Source organism: Elephantulus edwardii, unplaced genomic scaffold, assembly GCF_000299155.1.
Source record: "Elephantulus edwardii isolate Elephantulus edwardi_28Jun2011 unplaced genomic scaffold, EleEdw1.0 scaffold00121, whole genome shotgun sequence".
NCBI classification, from domain to species: domain Eukaryota; kingdom Metazoa; phylum Chordata; class Mammalia; order Macroscelidea; family Macroscelididae; genus Elephantulus; species Elephantulus edwardii.
Genome location: NW_006399871.1, coordinates 7638170 through 7658875, shown reverse-complemented (window position 1 = coordinate 7658875; position 20706 = coordinate 7638170). Strand labels below are relative to the sequence as shown.

Here is a 20706-nt window from a genome sequence, read left to right as displayed (position 1 = left end):
TGACTCAGGTTTATATAATTAGGACCCCATTAGCACTGGTTCTTCAATTAATTTTAGAAATTTCAGACCTACCCTGCAAATAAATATCCAACACGTCTATACTATTTTTAATGCACATTCCTGCCACGTGCAGGCTATATATACATTAAACAAACTCAGCTCTCTTTTTCTCGGCTAATGTTGGTTTCCAGTCCAAGTGAAGACAAGAGTTTAATTTATATCCAAAATATATTTAAATATTCCAAAGATATCATGTTGGACCTAAGTTGTCAAAAAAATGTAAACAAAATTTACCTAGCTTACACGTATGAGTCATATTTATAAAGACACCCTGTACTTACCTTCTTAAAAAAAAATATTAACAGCCACATTTTGACTAGAAAGCTGATCTGAAGTTTAAAGTGATTCCTGGAGGACAATTACCAGAATTAATGTAATTGAATCTAGTGGTTTATTGCATCAGTCTCTAAAAGACCAAAATCATTCCATCCTGATCTTCCCGCGATGCTCTTGCAGCAGGGCTCCAGGTCCTGCTGTCCTCAGTCGTAGGCGGAGCCAGGGTCCCGCAGGAAGACTCAGCCTGGAAGCAGGGCTGGGCTGGCATCAAGGGTCCTCCTCACGTCTCCAAATGCACCTGGGAAACGAGCCCAGGTCCTCCGCTCATCAGTCTGATCTGGCCAGCAGGAACGTCAAGGATGGAAACTTGAGGCGAAGTTGAGAAGCAAGAAGGGAAACGGGTTGATCCCCAAAGAAAGAACCTGCAGGGATCCGCTCATGCCACGTCCAGCGGTGGTGCCGCGTTCACACTCCGTAGTCGGACGGCTTCTCCTGCAGCTGCCTGGTCAGTATCTGATGTGAAGACAGAGAGGCGACGCCCACGTGGAACAGGATCTGCCAGGCGTTCCGCAGCCCGTGCAGGTGCACGTTGCCCAGGCAGATGAAGAGCAGCAGCACGGCCACCTTCACGGTCCTGGCTGGGCTGTAGAACAGGTACAGGTAACACTGAAAGGAAGCACCACAGGCGCGGTCAGAGCAGGGGACGGAGCCGGCGGGTCGGCTGGGAGACTCGGCCCGCAGCCCGGACCAGCCACCCGGCCTCCTCTCTGAATGCATCTGTTTAAACAGCTGCCATTAAGGGGCTGCCCGGGCCCACTGGACAAGTGCTCAGTCACTGGACGAGAGACGATGGGAGATTGGGGGAGAGAAGGCATGTGAGACGACATCACAGGAGGAATGGTGCATGGCACCCCTGAGAGAAAAAGGTACAAATACAGAGAGAGATGGCCAGGCGTGGGGAAAGGAGGAGGGGAGGGGTGGCCAGCAGGGTCAGGATCGCTGCCAAGGTCACCTGCCTCCCAGTGAAGCTTCCTCCAGGGAGCGGTAAGCTGGAGAAATGGCCAAGAACACCGGTGTGGGGGAGTGAGTGTCTACTGTTTGGGTTTCTCTGGAGACACCTCTGCACTAGTATCTGTTCCCCAGGTCATTTCCTCCTCCCTTCTTCAAAGGCATCTCTGCATCCAGGAAAGGTCTCAGAGCGGGAAGAGCAGCTTGCATTTGTGTAGGGCGGTCAGAAAAAGGGCCGGTGTGGGGCACTGGGGCACTGCTTACGGGCTTGGCTGCTAACCTGAAGGCTGGTGGTTTAAACCCACCCAGTGGCTCCTGGGGAGAAAGGCCTGGGTTCTGCTCTTGTAAAGATCACTGCTCTGTTATATGAGGTCACTACGAATCACAATCACCTAACCATCACAGAACAGAGGTCATTCATGTTCTGCAAAAGGTGGGAAATAGTGTTTCGGCTCAATGTAGAAAAACAAACAAATGTGTATAATTCTCAAAAGCTCGAGCAATCTGGCAAGGCTCAAGGCTAAAGTAGGAAGGAGAGTCCCCAACAAAGGTGCTCTCAGGACAGGAATGCCACTGAAGGGCTGGAGGTGGACAGTCAGGATTCCTGCAGCCCTGAAACTTGGCCCACAGGGCAGGCTCCACGGGGTATCCGCTGGCAACGCCTGAGATTTCCCAGTCTTGCTTTCTGAACAATGGGCGCATTCTCTATCTTTGGGGTGAAAATGTCTGTTTCCCACAATCACGTAGTTCTTATGAATAAACTATTATAATTTGTACAAAAGATGGACAGCTGATCCTAATTATTTGTGGAGTCCATAGTTGCACATTTACCTACTCAAATTGATCTGGGTCCCTGGAAAGGAATACTTGTGTCGGTGTTGGGGTCGCATGTGGACATGAGCAGAGTGACAATCAATCTGAGACGTCGAATAGAAGAAAACGCGCGAGCCTCCCACCATGCACATTCCCAGCTGCAACTGAACAAGGAGACGCTCTGTGTACTTATTTCAGATCCCAGAAACAAGCGTCCTTTTCATCGGCCACTTAGTGCCATGATTTTCTGGTTTTCATTGGTAATTTCATGGCTTAAAATAGGCCCCAGGCACAGTTCTCCACACAAGAAGGCTGAGATGTACCTTACAGACAAAACCCGGGGGTTACGTAAGCTTTGTTCAGGAACCAGTGCTGTTGGCTGTGAGGTCGATGTTAATGAATCAACAATAGATAATAAATAAAAAACCAACCAAACCAGTTGCAACTGAATCAATCTCAACTTCTGGCAGTTTTGGGTGCTACACACTAGAACTGCCCTATGAGGCTTTCTTGACTTTCAGCTTCAGGGGAAAATCACCAGGCCTTTCTTTCTCATTACTAAATGGGTTCAAACCATCAGCCTTTTAGGTTAACAGACAAGTGCATCCCACCCAGGGTCGTTTAAACAGGATGTTTAAACAGATATGCAAAACAAGATTATGACTTGATCACCTGATGAGAACACTGTGACCTGAGGCTCACAGAAATCTAAGGCTCAGTGTTTACTAATGCTGTGTAGCAACTTCATGCAATGTAACAATCACAAATAATAAGAAATAACTGTATGTGCAAGAGGACAGAAGTGCCCTAAGAATAGCAATTTAAAAATGAAAACCCCAAAACCCAACCAACCAACAAACTTAGGTCTGCAGAGAAAAGATGAACCTTCTAGTTCAAGTGCATGATGGGGAAAGTGAATTAGAGTCAGGTTTTAATTAAAAATTAAAGCTGTAATTCTCCCTAAAGGGGAGTCAAAAGAGCCTTCCTATTCTGCCCTTAAACACACAGCTTATTTGAAAATGACTAAATAATCATTAAAGCCTCTAGCTGATGTTCTCATTTTTGGGTCCTTTTCTAAGGACAGCTTTGAGTCGTACTTGACAAACACAGAAGCTCTTCCAGGTCATCTAGTCCTGTGTTTGAACACAGATGCACAGATGTCGTCTCTGCTGACAGTCCTGCTCAGATCTGGCAGAAACCCCTGCCTCACTTGGATAGGTCCACCCCCATCCCCTCGGCAATCCCCCCGTCCCTCTGGTGAGGCAACCCCAAACTCCTGGTTTCTGTTCTGCTGCTGCCAGTTGCCCTGCGGCACTGGACCAAGGAGTCCCTTCTCTAGGCTCAAAAGGGTCAGCCTAACGCCCTTCCGCTAAGGGATGTCTACTGCCCGTGATGTGAACCAAGACTCTGATCCAGGAACCTGCTGTTGCCTCCTACAGAACTCACTAGAGGGTCACTGTGTCACCTACCTGGAAAATGCAGGCTAGAAAAGGTATAAGGAAAGCAAGGATGTTTCCAATTTCCTCCTGGGCGATCTAGAAACAGGCACGAGGAACACAGGAAAGGGACAATTAGATGGCCGCAAACACTGACATGTACTTTACCTCTCCTTCAGATATGTTACGGTTGACAATACAGAGCTTGTAGGTAGGTGGGTCCCATAAAGGTGCCACATCATAGGCTGGTATGTTACCGTTTCGTGGTCTGGACACATCATGATTTTTCTTGTCCCGTGAATAACCCCACAATCCTACCACTGCTTAGCTCTTACTCACCTTTCGATACCGAGCTTTCCCCACCCCACACCCACCTCCTGGCACTGCCCACTCCTTAGCACTGCTCCAGGCTCCGCTCTGTGCCCCAAGAACCAGAGGCAGCGAGAGGTCTTAGCCATCGTGCGGGCTAAGTACCTGTTCTCACTCACTCACTGCCATCGTAGGAATCGGCTCACAGCTGACCCTCCAGGGAGTTTCCGAGGCCGTAAATCACACGGGAGGAGCTTGCTCATCCTTCTACCATGGAGCTGCTGGTGGATTTGAACCGCCAGAAAGGGCTGCCTTCAAGTTAGCAGCCCAACTCCCTGCAGACCACGCCACCAGAGCTCCCAGCACCTGTTCTAGAGGATGTAAATGGACATTTGATAGGTAATACGGTGAAGGAAGCAACTGAAAAGGTGAGAGTGGAAATCACACCACATATCGGCCAGAGATGCGGCGTGGCGATGGCAGCTGCTACATTCATAACACGGGCCACTGGCCATTCTCCACACAATCCAGTCGATGTTCACCCCCAAAACTCCACATCCGCCTGGCTTCAGATGTTAGCCAGCAAACATGTGTGAGAATTACAGCTCTAACTTTAAAGGTGACATCTGTTTATGTTTGTAACGGTTCTGTGCTCTCCAAAAGTGGTCTACATAGGTCAAAATTTTAATAAACTGTTCAAAAAAAGGAATTGAAATGGAAAGTTGCTTCTCAGTGATACAGTTCTTTGACAAAGACACAGTAAAGCCATTCGTACCTACATTATAAATACATAATGATGTTGTTGTTAAGTGCCATTGAGTCATAGGCGACTCATAGCAACCCTGTGAATGAAAGTCCTCAACACTTTCATCTTCAACATCCTTTCTCCAGGTTCATAGGGTTTCTGGAGGCAAGCTATTTACAGAAGTGGATACCACTTCTGCTTTCAAGCTTATTTTAACCAGGGAGCTCCACCAAACACTGTCCACCATGGGTAACTGTTACCGCATTTGACACATCAGTGTCACAGTGTTCAGCTTCACAGAGACCACAAGTTACCGCTGTATGGCAAGTGAACAGACCAGGGCTATACGACCTACAAGAATATTTGACCAAAATATATAATGTACTGGAAATACACAATAGTGTATCCAAATACATATCTACAACTTGTGTCAAATAAAGAGATACTCTCTTCCTAGGATATTAAAAAGAACCTTAAAAGCTGAGAATCAACCTTTGCCCTAGTGAGCAGTCCAGCCCCAGAGCGGTTGCTGGTGTTCCCAGGGCCCTGCGATGCTCTGACGTCTCTGAATTACACTGTCCATTCCTCACCGACCCCCCAGCTGGCCCCTCTGTCTACTTGGGACAAAGGACAGCACAAAAGAACTACTTCTATGTACATTCAATGAAATCAAAATTCTATTTGAATTTTTAAAATTTTATAACCTTAGTGCATAACAGGGAGCTCTGGTGTCCTAGTGGGTAAAGGGTTGTGCTGCCAATCCAAAGGCAGGCAGTTCAAATCCGCCAGCTGCTCCAGGGGAGAAAGATGAGCTGTCTCTTCCCATTCAGTTAACAGCTTGTGAAAACCCACTGGAGGGTCAGCTATGAGTCAATGGCAATAAAGTGAGGCTGGTGCATGTTAATCTTAGGGATACAATGTATCCCCCATCTGTTTCTTCCATCACACACCCTTCAGTCAGAACTACAAAGAGGAGGGGTTACCTGCAAAGAGTGTTCTGCGAGGTGAATCCCACGAATGAGGTTCAAGGCCGCACACATGATGTTGAGAACCAGGGAGAGGACGCCCAGGGCCGTCACTGGCTCCATGCGGAAACTAGGAGCTTCGCAGTTTTTAAAAAAGAAAATAGGAACTAGTGATAAATAAGCTCTACATCAAAGGAAGAATAAATTCATTAATTGCACTGTAACAAAAGGTTCATTATATCAAACACAGAATTATAAACATAATAACAGAAAAAGTCAAAGGGGCGGGAGAAGGCAAGAAACAAAAGACAGAATGGATCTGGGAACCCAAAGCCGAGGTCTTTCCAGAAGTCGTCCCACTCCGATTCCCTCTGGGCTAGCAAACATTTTTTCGGTGCCTAATTTCCTAGTAAATGCAGTGGTTGCTCCAGGGACTGTATGGTAATGACAGGGGCTTTTCGGGGAGAGAGGGTGTCACTGAGCATCCAAGCAGCAGAGGCCAGGAATACAGCTACACATCCCACAGCGCACAGAGGAGGCCCCCAAAAAACCATCGGGTCCAAACGTTGGTGGGGAATTCTGACCCAATTTCTTATGATATAACAGTGAGGCTTGAGGAGTAAGCTAGGTGCCATATTCTGGTTTGGGGGGTTTTTGGTGTGATTTGTTGTTGTTTTGGGTTTTTTTTCCTTGTTGTGTACCAACAAGTCGGATCCGACTGGCACAGGAGGAGATTTGTCCCTCCTTCTCCAGCAGAGCACCTGGCGGATTCGAACTGCATGCCTTCAGGACTGCAGGGCAGCTTCTTGCCTCTAGGCCACCAGAGCTCCCTTAGGCTATCACGTTCTAAACGTCCTTCTATCTGCACCTCAGCCTTAGTTTGTATAAAGGCTCCACTTTTTTTTTTTTTTGCCAAGGACGGCGTTCAGTTATGTGTGCATCCAGGGCAAACTGCAGCACCTACAAACTTTCAATTTCTAAAATAATTGGAGATGAGGAGGGAAATATTGATCGCTTAAGCTACATGCTGTTTCTTGAGCTCTAATTAAAACAAACTGTTGTTCTCTCTTTAAAGGTGACTGATGGAATTGACCCTGCATCAATCAGTTAAGTTGTACCCCGCTGTGATCCTCTGAAATCATCCTTTCTTGTCCTTACAGTCCACACACTATCCCATTCATGTCAACTGTTAGTATGTTAGAGCTTCTGTTGAACAATCCATAGCTCGCATTAGAACAGAGCAAGCTACCTGGAAAGATTCTAACCTTGGGACAACAGGATGACAAGCCACAGCGAGATGTCCCAGAAATACGGGCAAGCTGTCACTGCATGGCTTTGGTTTTCACTTGTCTAAGTGTTGAGAAAACAAAACATATGTAGCTAAGTCATCCTTGTTCTTCATAAACAGCAAAGGGGGATCTTCTTGCTCATTTGATTTCCTCTTTCTTCTACGAAAGTTAAGTTCACTTCCAATATAAGTTAGAACAAACTTACAAACTGGTACATGAGCCAACACAGGAATTTATTGGTTGAAACAGATTAAATAAAGACAGAATAAAGGCAAAAACATTAATATTTTTTAATGTGTGTACCATCAAATTAGATCTGACTGGTAGAGGAAGAGATTATCCTTCCGTCTTCAGCAGAGCATCTGGTGGATTTGAACCACGCACCTCTGGTACTGCAGTGCAGCTTTTTGCCACTAGGCCACCAGAGCCCACCAAAAACATTAATATTTTTCAATGCCATCACATCACTTTAAAAAAAATTCAAACACTGAGGGGGGGCTGAGAAACTGTGGTGGTTCATCAGGCGATGTGATAAGGATTCACAGAAAGAAAAGCAAGTTGTTTTCGTTGCTACTCAGAACTGACCCTCCAGGGGATTTCCAGAGGCTGGAAGGTGCATGGGAAGGAACTGCCCATCTCTGTCCTACAGAGGCAGCTGGTGGATTTGAACCTCTTGCTCTTGGGTTGGTGGCACAACCCCTTACTCAATAGGCCACCAGAGCTCCCTATAAACACAGACTGCTCAAATCTATATACAGTTCAGTGACTTACAGCAAAAGTGAACGGCTCTTTTACAATAGTTAAACTTGTGAAGCTCCACCCTTGTAAAAAGAGTGTGGTTGAAATGAGGGAGACAACATCTGACTTTCAGTAACTTTCAAAGGGGGAGGAATCCTCATCAACAGCTTTAACAACACAAAGCCGATTCCTAGGTGGTCAGCCATGCCCCTCATGCTCCATGCTCCAGACCACGCCTATTCCAATTCTCACACCAACCCGCCCTCTCCTGGTGTTCACTGCTACTTTACCAGCTTTGAGACTCCACGACAATAGCCACACCGGACACACGACTATGGGATTTATTAGGGAAGTAACAGGTCATAGTTTAGGTTCAGAAATAGTCGCGATTCAGGCCTTCACTCAGGAAAGCCTCTTAAGAGGCTGTGCCACAAGGCAGGCCTCCCTCTGGTCCTCAGCCTTGCAGACATCTGTCTTGTTCAGGCAAGTGTTACAAAGCTCTTTCAGCTCTGCCAATTTTGTGTCACCCCCATTTGGCCAGTAAACCTAGGCCTGAAGGCAGTCGGCTCCAGTTCTGTAGGTCAGCTGACCTAGCTTTCCTAGGAAGTGCCCTAGGGCACCGGTTTTGCAGCAAGTTCTCAGCTTTCTCCTCAAGAGGCCAAAGGCCACAGCTCTGTCTCACAATGGTCTGTGTCCACCACCACCTCTACCACCACTGCCACTCCCATCACTATTACCACCTCGTCTCATGCCAGGCCGCCTCACACCATCTCTCCATCTCACCCTGTCTCTTGTGTCCTGACTCTGTTGTCACACAGAGATTCCAGGTCCAAAGAACACGTTATTCTTTGGTTTCCTCTCTCCTAATGGTAGTGTGAGGGCTAATTTACCACCTCTGGGGCAGCTCAATTTAAGCCTGGCAGGAGAGCAAAACTGACCGAATCCCCACATTACTGTTTGACACATCTTGCTAGCATGGTCTCATCAAAAGCTGCAACCGTTTGACAAACTGTGGGGACTTGCATGGTGCTGTGGTGTGAGAAATCATGCCAATGGCATTTCAAACGCCAGCAAGGGCACCCATGTGGATAGGTTCCAACAGAGCTTCCAGACTAAGCGACTAAGCAAGTATTTGCAATGAACTGGTCATTCGCTTCTGAAATAACATGCCCCTGAAAACCCTATGAAGAGCAGTGGAGCAGTCGATACAGCGCAGCGAGGCCAAGCCACTCAGGTTGGAAGGCACTCAAAACACAACCGGGAAGATTTCTCTTTAGAGTCGAGTCTACGTTAATGACACAGATGGAGTAAAACTTTCATTTGCTGATGAGGAGAAAGAATTGCAAACACTAATAACTGGAACATTGAATACGTAACACATGAATCTAGAAAAACCAGAAGATGTTGAAGTAAAACGGACCATATAAAGACAGCTTAGCTGAAACGGAATGGAATTGGTTATTCTCAAACAAACTTATGATCTCTTCTGCCAGGAACGACACACTGAAGAGGAATGATGTTCCATTCATCACCAAAAAAGACCATTTCATAGGGCGCTCTGGTGGCCTAGCGGCAAGAAGCTGCACTGCAATCCCAGAGGTACGCAGTTCGAATCCACCAGATGCTCTGCTGGAGAAGGAGGGACAATCTCCTCCTATACCAGTCAGATCCGATTCGACGGTATACACACAAAAAACAAAAAATTTTAAAAAGACCATTCAAGATCTGTCCTGAAGTACAAGGTTTGTTAGTGATAGGATAACACTCACACACATACAAGTAAGAATTATTGATGCTACTATTATTCAAAGACACACATCAAGCATTGAAGCCACAGATTAAGAAATGGGGATTTCTAGGGGAGCTCTGGTGGCCTAGTGGTAAGGAGCTGCAACTACAATCCCAGAGGCGCATGGTTCGAATCCACCAGATGCTCTGCTGGGGAAGGAGGGACAATCTCCTCCTGTACCAGTCAGATCTGATTTGATGGTACACTCACACAAAAATAATACAATAAAAATTAAAAAAAAGAAATGGGGATTTCTATCAACTGCTAAAGTCTGAAAGTGATTAAACATGCAGTCAAGATGTATTCACAATAATTGGTGGCTGTGCAACAGTGAACTAAAAAAAAAGAAAATTGGGTAATAAGGAATACTGAAAAAGAAAAAAATTACTGTTCATGTGAAATGCCTAACACCATCCTTCTTAATTATCTAGTGCTGCTGTAACAGATAACACAGGCAGACCGCTTTAACAAACAGAAATTGATTCTCTCACAATTTACACGGCTAGAATTCCCCACTGAGTGTGACAGCTTTAGGGAAGGGCTTCCCCGTGGTTGGTCCTGGAGGTCCTTTTCTCTCTCAGCATCTGTAAGCCTAACAGGGCATGGAGATCTACTACAAATGTCTCGGCTTTCATCTGTGGTAATGAGCTTCCCAGAACAGAAAAGCAGGAGCAAAGGATGAACTCCACTCCTGGCAACTGCTTCTTGGTGATATTAGGGTGTCCCCTCCTGCTTGATCCTCTCTTTTTTTTTTTTAAACTTTTTAAAAATTTTATTATTTTGTGTGTGCATGTATACTGTCAAATCGGATCTGACTGGTACAGGAGGAGATTGTCCCTCCTTCTCCAACAAAGCATCTGATGGATTTGAACCACATACCTCTGGGATTACAGTGCAGCTTCTTGCCACTAGGCCACCAGAGCTCCCTTCAATTCTCTCTTTTATATCTCACAGGGCAGAAGGTGACGCAGGCCACAGACCAGGAAAACCCCTCTGCATGAGATCAGGTCCTTTAGGGGAGTTGCATGTCACTCTAGTCCCCTGACCAATGACTGGCTGAGGACCTCTCAGTCACATCATAACTGCCTCTGATCCTTCCTCATTAGCAGCACGCACGTAAGGATTTACAACACAGAATAACATCATCCTGAGAATCACGCTTAGCAAAGGTGACACATATGTCAGGGGAAGCCCACTCAGTCTCTGAACCCACCACATCTTCATCAACACTGGAGGGCAGCAGGACACTTACCGGGTTCCAGATGGACCTGTGCGTGCCCATTCATCACGCCGTTGGCCACCTCAGTGTCCTCGAGCGTGAGAACCACTGGAGGCTGGAACTCCAGCTCCCCTTGAATTTTTTCTAGACTACTGTCCGTCTGCGAGGCCTTCACACAGTTAAAATGCCACTTCACCTTCTGAATGACGCTGTCTGTGAAAAGAGAGAGAGCAAGCAAAGTTGAATATTTTCTTCAGAACATGTAAGTCAACATGTGCAAAATGAACTTCACATTTCTGAGAAAGCTAACATCTCTGTAGAGTGCCAAGTTCTACATATATGTCAAATGATTACTAACGAACAACTCTAGTCTGATCAACCTCTCTAAGAAGAATGATTAGAATGTGATGCAGTGTCTATTGAAAAGGCTACAACACAGGATAGAAACCTAGCGTAGAGGCAGTAGGTATACAAAGGGATATCACTCAGCCGTAAAGAGAAGTCCCAGGGCATGTCACAGCACGGCTGCATGAAATAAACCAGTAATGGTCAAAGAACAAATGCCGTATGTATGATCACACGCATATGAAATAAGCCGCTATACAGAAATCCAAGATGAATAGTGGAGGGAGGAGAGGTGGCACTCCCAATCCAAAGGCAGGATTTCAATCGGCCAGCTACTCAAGAGATAAAGATGGGGCAATCTGCTCCTGCCCAAGTCACAGCCTCTGGAAAGCTGCGGGTCAGCTATGAGTCAGCTCCAACTCAACGGCACACAATGATAGCTATTAGGAAGCTCTAGTGGCCTAGTGGCAAGAAGCTGCACTGCAATCCCAGAGATACGTAGTTCAAAACCATCAGATGCTCTGCTGGAAAAGGAGGGGCAATCTCCTCCTGTACCAGTCAGATACGATTTGACGGTACACAGACACAAAATAATAAAATAAATTTAAAAAATTTTTAAAAAAGGTTGTTGTTGTTGGTGGTGGTGTTATGTGCCATCGAGTTGCTTGTGACTCATGGTGATCTTATGTACAACAGCCCTAAACCCTGCTCTGTCCTGCGCCAATTTCACCATCTCTGACCCACCTACCCCGAGTACCCCAGTCACTGAATCAAGCCACCTAATCGAGGGTCTTCCTCTCCAGCGCCGCCCCTCCACCCTCCCAAGCATGACGTCCCTCTCCAAGGATTAGTCCCTCCTTGTAATATGTCCAAAGTATGTCAGACAGAACGTCAGAATCCTTGCCTCCAAGGAGCAGCCTGGTTTAACCCTCTCCAGGATGAATCTGTTTGTTTTCCTAGCAGTCCATGGTATATTCAACACTCTTCTCCAGCACCACAGCTCCAAGGCGTCAATTTTCCTTCTATCCTCCCTAGTCACTGTCCAGCTTTCTGATGCAAAGCAAGTGATATGTACACAGAAGGTAGCGAGTTTAAATGAATGATACTGAGATAATTTAGAAAAAGATTGTGATAATGGTTATACAATGTGAAGAATGTAACCGATGCCACAGAATTATACAAGGAGAAATTACTGACTTGGTAAATGTTTTGTTGTGATCAACACAGAGACTCAGACTCTTCACTGTCAAGTCAGAGCCGGCTCATCACTGACACTCCAGCAGGTTTGCGGAGGCTCTAAACTGCATTGAGACTACACAACCTCCTCCCTCAGAGCACAGGGTGGATCTGAACCACTCACAGTGGCCTTTGGGCTAGAAGCACAACTCCCGGCAAATAATGGCACCAAGCTCCCCCTCAATAAAATGCACTGCAATCCGAAGGCACAAGGTTCAAATCCACCAGCTGCTCTGCAGGAGAAAGATGGGCAGTCTCCTCCCATGTGATTAACTGCCTCTGAAAAGCCCACTTGAGGATCAACTATGGGTTGGTTCTGACTCGAGTGTGGTAGAGGCTAAGTTTTAGTTCAATCACTTCTGACAGCATTTCCCAGAATGTTCTCAAGTATGAAAATGGGTAATCATTCTTTTAGACTGGATTATCTCAAAATAAAGGGTATATGGGGGGGGGGGGGAGACAAATGATTGTGAATACATTAAGAAGATTGAGATTACATATTTGAAAGGTTTTAATTCCTTTTCAAATTTTAATATTAATGCATTACCAAGTCTTCACAATGTTGGAAGTTTCTTACAAATTGGCTGGGAAAGCAAAATCATGACTAATGCTAATATCAATGTGCTCTGGCTCATAGTCTGCTCCCACTCAGCGCCAGGAAGCGTGATGCCAGGAAAGGTCTGTCAGAGCGAGCGCCCGCTTAGGAAGAAAGGCGCGTGCCCAGATGGGGAGAGAGAAGCAAGAGGCCTGTGAGCGCCAAGTTAACACACAGCCCAGGGATGCTGCAGCTCTGGGGACTGTGGGAAGCACTGGGGACTGTGGGCGGCTCTAGGGACTCTGTACTCTGGGCAGCTCTGGGAACAATGGGCAGCACTGAGGACTCTGTGGACTCTGGGCATCATGGCCTCTTCACAAGGAGAAGTGTGCTGAGAGCAGAGGTTCAAGCAAGGCCCCATGAGGAGACTGTTGTAGGTCTCCGAGGCTAGGCCTTAGGTACCAGGGAATTCCATGGCATCTTCCAGTGACACCACCAGAGGGTGCTGGCCCCACGCCTGACGGGCCAGCCTGTAGACCCCACAAGGAAATGTGAGGTTGTGGAAATAATTACCAGAAAGCACACACACCCTTCACCCCGGGGCAACGCAGAACAGCAGCTGTTTAGTCAGAAGCTGGAAATGCCTTCCAGTTCCGATCTCCACCCCATTAGCCCAGCATTGAGGTGATGGCAAAGTTGAGAGAGGTAGCAGAGGCTGCAAGGCAGCAGGGGCCGTGGGGCAGCAGGAGCCTCAGGGCAGCAGGGGCCACGGGAAGAAGTGTGTCCAAGACCCTGGCCTCTCCAGGACTCCCAGGCAGCACTGAGGGGAAACCAGCAGCCTCTTCTGAAGCAATGCTTCTCAGATCTCTGAGAAAAGGCCCAGGTTTCCCACATTTCCAAACCATTCCAGATGGACACTTGTGTAAAACACAACTAGAAATGCAACAATAATAACAAATCACCTTAAGAAGTTCTAACACTTTCTCTCACTTTCAGTACTTAACTTGGAAGGGGAGGGCCAGCTAACAGCCCACTCTGAATAGCAGTGCTCCAGCACAGGAGTCCAAACCCAGCCCTTTTCCAACTTGGAAACCCTCCCCTGGGTTTCTGAGGCTGAAAATCTTTACAAGACGGCCCATCTTTCTCCTGCAGAGCTGCTAGTGGATTTGAACTGGTGACCTTTCAGTTAGCAGCCCAGCACACAATGTACGGCTCCCACGTAAGAGTCAGTGAACCTTTTTTTTTTAAAGCATCAAATAGTAACTACTCAAGGCTCATGAAATACAGTCGCTGCCACATGACTCAGCTCCGTCACTGCAGAGAAAAGGTGCTTTATTGAACAACCAAAAGGGGGTGTGCCCTGTGTTCCACTTTATTTTCACAGACAGGTGGCTGGGCTGGCCCATGGGCCCTGAAGTGCTGATCTCTGCTCCAGAGAGCTGTGTGAATGGTCTAGAGACATGTCCCCATCCCTCTGCACCTGTCCTCACACTTCTCTGCAGACAGGAAAAGTCAGCACGTTAGACCCTGAGGCTTTCCAGATCTCTGTGATCACTTGAAACCAAATCTTAGCCTTAAGACCTACATGATCAATACCGAGGAGAGGATAAAGTCAAAAGGGAATTACAAACCGAATTCGAGAAAGGTGTATGGCCTGGAGGCTAAGCCAATGCGGGTGGTGTCATAGGAAGCGGTGAATTCCCACCATAGCGTCTCCAGGAAGCAGAAGGCCATGGCTGCTGGACACTGGCGGGAGCAGATAGCCATGCAGGCCACATCCCCTGCAGAAAAAAAACTGAGACAAAAAGGTGACATTTACATTACTGATACCCAAAACTCGACAGTCAGCTGCACTGTAGCCCCTTCTGCCTCAGGTCCCCAATGTGCTGCAGAAGAGAGCTGCTCTAACAGTTTCCAAACCTGGGACCCTCTGGGAGAGGATCAGAGATCCCTCCGGGCCTTCGCCGGGGCACATGACTTCCACAGTCATTCAACATTTGTTTTTGTCAGTTTGGGCACATGGCCAGGAAAAATCGGTCCTTGGAGAAGGACATCATGCTCGGAAGGGTGGACGGACAGCGCAGGAGAGGGAGACCCCAGATGAGATGGGTTGATACAGTAACTGGGGTGATGGGGGTTAGTGTGTCGGAATTAGTGAGACTGGCTCAGGACAAGGAAAGGTTCTGAGCTGCTATACATAAGGTCGCTATACATTGCAGGCGACTCAATGGCACACAACAACAATAACATACTATGACAGGTTTGGAAGCAGGAGTGGCATCCACTTCTTAAACAACATGCCTCCGGAAACTCTATGAACTTTGATAAGTGTCGATAGTTGTAGAAGGGCTTCAGGCCTTTTCTTCATAGGGTTGCTATGAGTCGTGCTCGACTTGAAGGCAAACAACAACCCTGAAGAGTGTCCTTACACTGGGGCTGGTCCCGACGCTGAACCGTGGCTTGGGAATGCCCGGGCCCCAAGGAGTAGAAACGCAAATACCAACCGTGCGTGACGAACAGGATCAGGGTTTCAATCTCTTCGGCGAGATTTTGCTTTTCCTTCCCACACAAAGTCAAGCAGAGATGAGTCACCCTTGTGTAAGTAAGGAGACGGCTCCCCACCTATCGTCATTTCACTAGTCCTGCACAGACAAGAACCCGCCCCTTTTATGAGGCTCTGAGCCCCAACACTCCACCCTCCGCAGGCCCCAGGGCCTCACTTCTTGTAGGTGTTGGAACTAAAGCTCCAAGGGAGCTGTGATGTCAGCCTCGGCATCAGTGTTACACACTTCCTCTCCTCGTACCCTGCTCCTCCTTCATTTCTGGCACCTGGGGGTTTCCTTCTTGCCAGCTCAGCTATACACACATACATGCCGTGTGTGTGTGTGTGTGTGTGTGTGTGTGTGTATCTATCCACATTTCTGGGTGCTTCTAGAAGGAAGATTTTAGAGTTCAATCAGTCTACTATCTTATTATAAACACAAAGTCTGTATAAAAAATTTTCTGATTTAAAAAAATTAAAAGATAAATTTCTTCTTATTAAAAAAGAAAAAGTGCTTCAAAAGGGACTAGGATCTATGACCCTCTAGGACAGAGAGGGACGTCACGCTTGGGAGGGTGGAGGGACAATGCAGGAGGGGAAGACCCTCTATGAGGTGGATTGATTCAGTGACTGGGGTAATCGGGATGGGAGTGTCAGAGACAGTGAGACTGGCAAAGAACAGAGCAAAGTTTAGGGCCGTTGTACATAGGGTCGCTACGAGTCACAGAGGATAGAGATATTCCTAAAAAAATGCAAGTCCTTAGCTATAAAATAAGCTGTGCTACTGCTCATCTGTTTAAAAAGAAAGCAAGCCTCAGTTATCCTGTATAAAAATTTAACAAAAAATACAAACAAGTAGAACATATTTTCTGTAGAAAATGACCCTTGACAAGAGGTTTCCTATTTGAGGTGCAGCACAAAGTTCCCACAGAACGTCAGTTCTCCGTGGCCTAAAGTGGAAGGGACGGCCAGGGACAGTGGCATCAGACAATCACAGTCCTCTGAGCTGTGAACATGCACAGAGGCAGCTCAGCCTTCTCTCTGGAGCACCCAGCGCTCACCCGGAGTGACAGCTGCCCGGGCCTGTCACCAGCACCCAACTTTGTCAAAGGCTATGTCCCTGCTCTCACCTCAGACAATGCTGCAGACCAGGGCGTCCGGTCTGGACTTTTCCTTTTGGCTTTGTGATTCCAAGGCTCAACTCCCTTAAAATGACCCCACTTTATCAAACCAACTAAATATCTGCTGTACAAGGAGAACAGGAGAGAAACTCAGTGCTTCGTAAATCTACAAGTCATTTTGGTATCACAGAGCCTGTTACCTGAACTCATCACAGAAGAGCAAATGATAAAGCAGATCTTGACACCTGATTAAACCAAAATCCAAACTCAATGCTGATCGGCTGGTTCCCTGTTAAGATGGAACAGCAGTGCTTCATAAAGTTTCCAGGGCTTTAAACTTTACAGAAATCAAGGGTCACATCTTTCTCCCAAAGAGTAGCTGGGAGGTTTGAACCACTGACCTTTTGTTTATCAGCTAAGTGCTGATCTCTCTCTTATCTCTCACTGCTGTCTAGTAAGAACTGACTCATAGCTGACTATCAGGTCTCTGAGGCCAGAAGCTGCATGGGAAGAAATTGTGCCTCATTCTCCCTCAGAGACACTGACAGATTCGAACCACCGGAGAGCTGCCACTCCCTGCAGACTACACCAGAGCTCCCAACCAGAGACGTGAAAATTCGGATTTCGGGTCTCCCAAGGTTTCAGGGCATGGGCCAGAGGAGCAAAGCAGGAAGCCCACCTCCCCTGTGACTCTGCAGCTGTAAACACCGTGGCCTCAGGCCTTTGTCTGTGGCCAGACTGACCTTTAACACACAGTGTGGTAAGCGTGAGGCTACCTCCACCTGAGGCTGAAAGTAACTGAGTGTGTGGCAGTTAGGGAGAAGTACGGGTGAGTGCTTACTGCATCCTGAGGTCCCGTCCCTCTGCAGAGCCCCGGTCTGGGTACTGGGCCAGTCGCAAGGCTAACGTCTTGAGCCGCCTCTTGCATTCCAGGAAATCCTGCGTGTGGTGAAAGTCAGTGGAGGCCGACAGGGGCAGTCCGTCCCTCACGCGTACCACGCATGCGAAGAGGATCATGGACATGGTCCACGAGAGAAGTCATGAGGGCACCTGGGGACAAGAAAGACACCGTATTACTGAGAGCCCGGGGAGGGCGCCAGAGACACCCCAGAAAAAGTCCACTCTGGGTTGACCGACTGCCACCCCGCTACAACCGCACGTACTGCTTGTATTATTTTTTCCCTGTCCTCTGCGGTTTCCCATTTTCTTCTCCTCATATAGGAGGAGATAGTCTATCTTTCACCCTTAGAGCAGCTGGTAGATTTGAACAGTTCATTTTTGGGTTGGCAGCACAACTCTCTAACCACTAGACCACCAGAGCGCCTCTGCTGCTACGTCACTCTTACGTTCTTCTCTTCAGTATCTTAGCTCATCGTCTCTTCTTCACTCCAGGACCTCCTTCCTCTCTAGAACTGAGCCAGTAAAGGTGAAGGAGAAAAAGAAGAGGGGAGAAAGGGAATGAGAACCGGGAGGGCTCAGGAGCAAAAGCAATAGTAAGTCAAAGGGACACAGACAGTAAAAGGGTCCTAGAACACAGGAAGTGCCTGATGCTGAAGGAGCAGGGCCTGAACCAGGTACCTGTGTGTCCCAGGTCACCCAGGGACAGCAAGGCAGTTCTTGCTGTTATGTGCCATTGAGGTGCCTGTGACTCATAGCGAACCTATGAAGGAGAGTCCTCGACACTTGGGTGTCTTTCATCCTCTCTCCAGGTTCATAGGGTTTCCGGAGGCAAGCTATTACGGAAGTGGATGCCACTCCTACTTCCAAGCTTGTTTTAATCGGGGAGCTCCACCCCACTCTCTGTCCACATTGGGTAGCCAACCATTAACGCATTTGACACATCAGTGTCACAGTGTTCAGCCTCACAGCAACCACAAGTGACTGTGGTACAGCAACTTGTACACCAGGGCTATAGGACCTAGAGGAATGTCTGAACAAAAACAATGAAAGACTGGCCCGAGGGCCTCAGCAACCTTGGGCGGAGCAATCATGAGAGAACACGACCTAGAGGAATGTCTGAACAAAAACAATGAAAGACTGGCCCGAGGGCCTCAGCAACCTTGGGCGGAGCAATCATGAGAGAACACGGCAGCTGTCTCTCCCCTTCCCCTTCAGGGCTTGAAGCCCTCTGCTGCCTTAAACCCTAGGCCAAGCCTGGCTTGCCTGGCTCCTGCAGGCAGAGTAGTCCTTCACATCTGAAAACTGCCACAACACCCGCACAGACAGCACCATGCTCTTTCTGGCAATCGGGCCATAGCAACCCTGGGCACAGCAAACCTAGGAGAACATGCCCACCGTCTCTCCCCCCTCTTCCCCTTCCCTGCGACTCATAGTGACCCAATATACGTTAGCTCTGAAGCCTGCCCTCTCCAGGGCCAATTTCATCATCTCCGACAGACCTAATCCCATTTCTCCAATCACTGAGTCAATCCATCTCATCCTGGGTCTTCCTCTCCTGCACGGTCCCTCCACCCTTCCAAGCATGACATCCCTCTCCAAGGACCAGTCCCTCCTGGCCAGGTGCCCAAAGTATGTGAGAAGGAGCCTCAAAATCCTTGCCTCCAGGGAGTAGCCTGGTCTCACCCTCTCCAGAACAGATCTGTCTGTCTCCTGAGAGTCCATGGTATGTTCAACACTCTTCTCCAGCACCACAACTCAAATGCATAGTTCCTTCTTCTAACATCCTTAGTTATAGTCCAGTTCTCTAATGCTCAGTAACTGTGAAGACCATGACCTAGATCAGGCGCACCTTAGTCTCTAGACTGACATCGTTGCTGCTCTTTAGTACTCTAGGGAGGTCTCTGAGAGGTTTTCATTTTCAGAGGTAGAGGAGGGATTTTGAGCATCCACTTGAATGCTGGTCCAACACAGCAGAGACTGAAGATGATTCCGAACACAGCCAGGTTTTGTTCTTTCTGTTGTACAGAGTCACTGCCAAATCAGAGCTGACTCAATGACATCGAACAACAACCAAACACTGGGGAAAGATGAGCGGAAGGCAGACAGAGCTGGCAGACTATGTCCTCATGAATTTCTGCAAATGCCTGATGTGGAGCCAGTCTTCAAACTGATGACTGAGTCGCTACAGATGGCTAAAGGAAGCCGTTCGGCAAATTTTACCACAGAAAGCTATTAAATATTTGGCCGTGATATGTGATCACTATTGAAAAAAACAAAAGGAAACAAACTAGGGCTACTGGATGTCTTGGCAAATTAGAAAAGGGGACCTCTGTGGGTCGACAGAGCCCTGCACCCGCTCAGCTGGCCACGCACTGGCTGGGTTTCAGCCTCATCCTTTGTAAATCTTTTTAAAAAATGTTTTTAAATCATGTATTTAAGAAAGCCACAAAAATACAGAAAGTAGTACTATTGACCCCCATATGCCTACCACCAGATTCCCTCTCTGATGCTGGAAGTCTCACCACTGGCTGAGAGGCAACTAACTGTAAACCCACCAGGCTTCTGGCAGTTGGCTCGTACTGGGAACTTAGTGGGTTTTCTGTGGGGAGTAAGCTATAAATTCCGTTAAGCCCCTGGTGAAGTCAAAGCACCACAGAGGTCTCATCTTTGGTTAAGAGCGCAGCTACATCACCAGGGCTCCCTGAGGGGAAGGTCGTATGCATTTTCTCCAAGTGCCAAACTCAAAACCAGCTCCTTCCTGAATGAACACATCTATAATGCACTGTCTTGATGAAGTACCTACTGTGTGCCACGTCCTGTGCTAAATAAAAAGGGCAGTGACAATGTTCCTGGGTGGCAGGGATGACGAGAACCAGTTCTGCCACTCTCCAACGGACCTCGAGGCCCTTCCAGGCTTTCTACCTCATCCAACGCACCCTTTGGCAATCAAAGATTAGCACTTAAAAGAAGTAAAACTTACAGTTTTCCATTTTATCAAGTTATTAGTACTCCAAACCAGTGAAATCCAAACCCATTTTAAAAATATTTATGACGGTTAACCAAAGACAATGTTGTGGTATCCACTGTTGGGTTACAGTCCATTCAGTTTGAAAGAAACAACTAAAATAATCTTGTAACAAAATTTTCTTAATTATGAACTAAATGTCATAATATAAAAACATCTAAAACAGAAGTCTGGCCCAGGCAGTTTCTCTGGAAAGCTCTACAAAACACTTAACATTTGGGGAGCTCTGGTGGCCTAGTGGCAAGAAGCTGCACTGCATTCCCAGAGAATATGTGGTTCGAATCCACCAGATGTTCTGCTGGAGAAGGAGGGGCAATCTCCTCCTGTACTGGTCAGATCCGATTTGACAGTACAC

General features: G+C 47.4%; 1 protein-coding gene across 1 annotated transcript; it reads right to left on the bottom strand.

The window, feature by feature from the left end:
* Positions 1-801: 801 nt before the first annotated feature.
* On the bottom strand, positions 802-17449 carry SEC22C (SEC22 vesicle trafficking protein homolog C (S. cerevisiae)). Its single transcript, XM_006892988.1, has 6 exons — positions 17268-17449; positions 14395-14558; positions 10681-10860; positions 5631-5749; positions 3627-3692; positions 802-1002 (listed from the first exon to the last, which is right to left on the bottom strand). The coding sequence occupies exons 1-6, from the start codon at positions 17447-17449 to the stop codon at positions 802-804; spliced, it is 912 nt and encodes a 303-aa protein (XP_006893050.1).
* Between the last annotated feature and the right edge of the window lie 3257 nt (positions 17450-20706).

Excerpts from the sequence above, each read along its gene's own strand:
- SEC22C (XM_006892988.1), bottom strand. The coding sequence starts at position 17,449 with ATGTCCATGATCCTCTTCGCATGCGTGGTACGCGTGAGGGACGGACTG. Across the intron at positions 10,861-14,394 it reads ATACACCTTTCTCGAATTCG|ACAGCGTCATTCAGAAGGTG; the intron begins GTTTGTAATTCC and ends CTCTTTTCACAG. Across the intron at positions 3,693-5,630 it reads TCGCAGAACACTCTTTGCAG|ATCGCCCAGGAGGAAATTGG; the intron begins GTAACCCCTCCT and ends GCCTGTTTCTAG.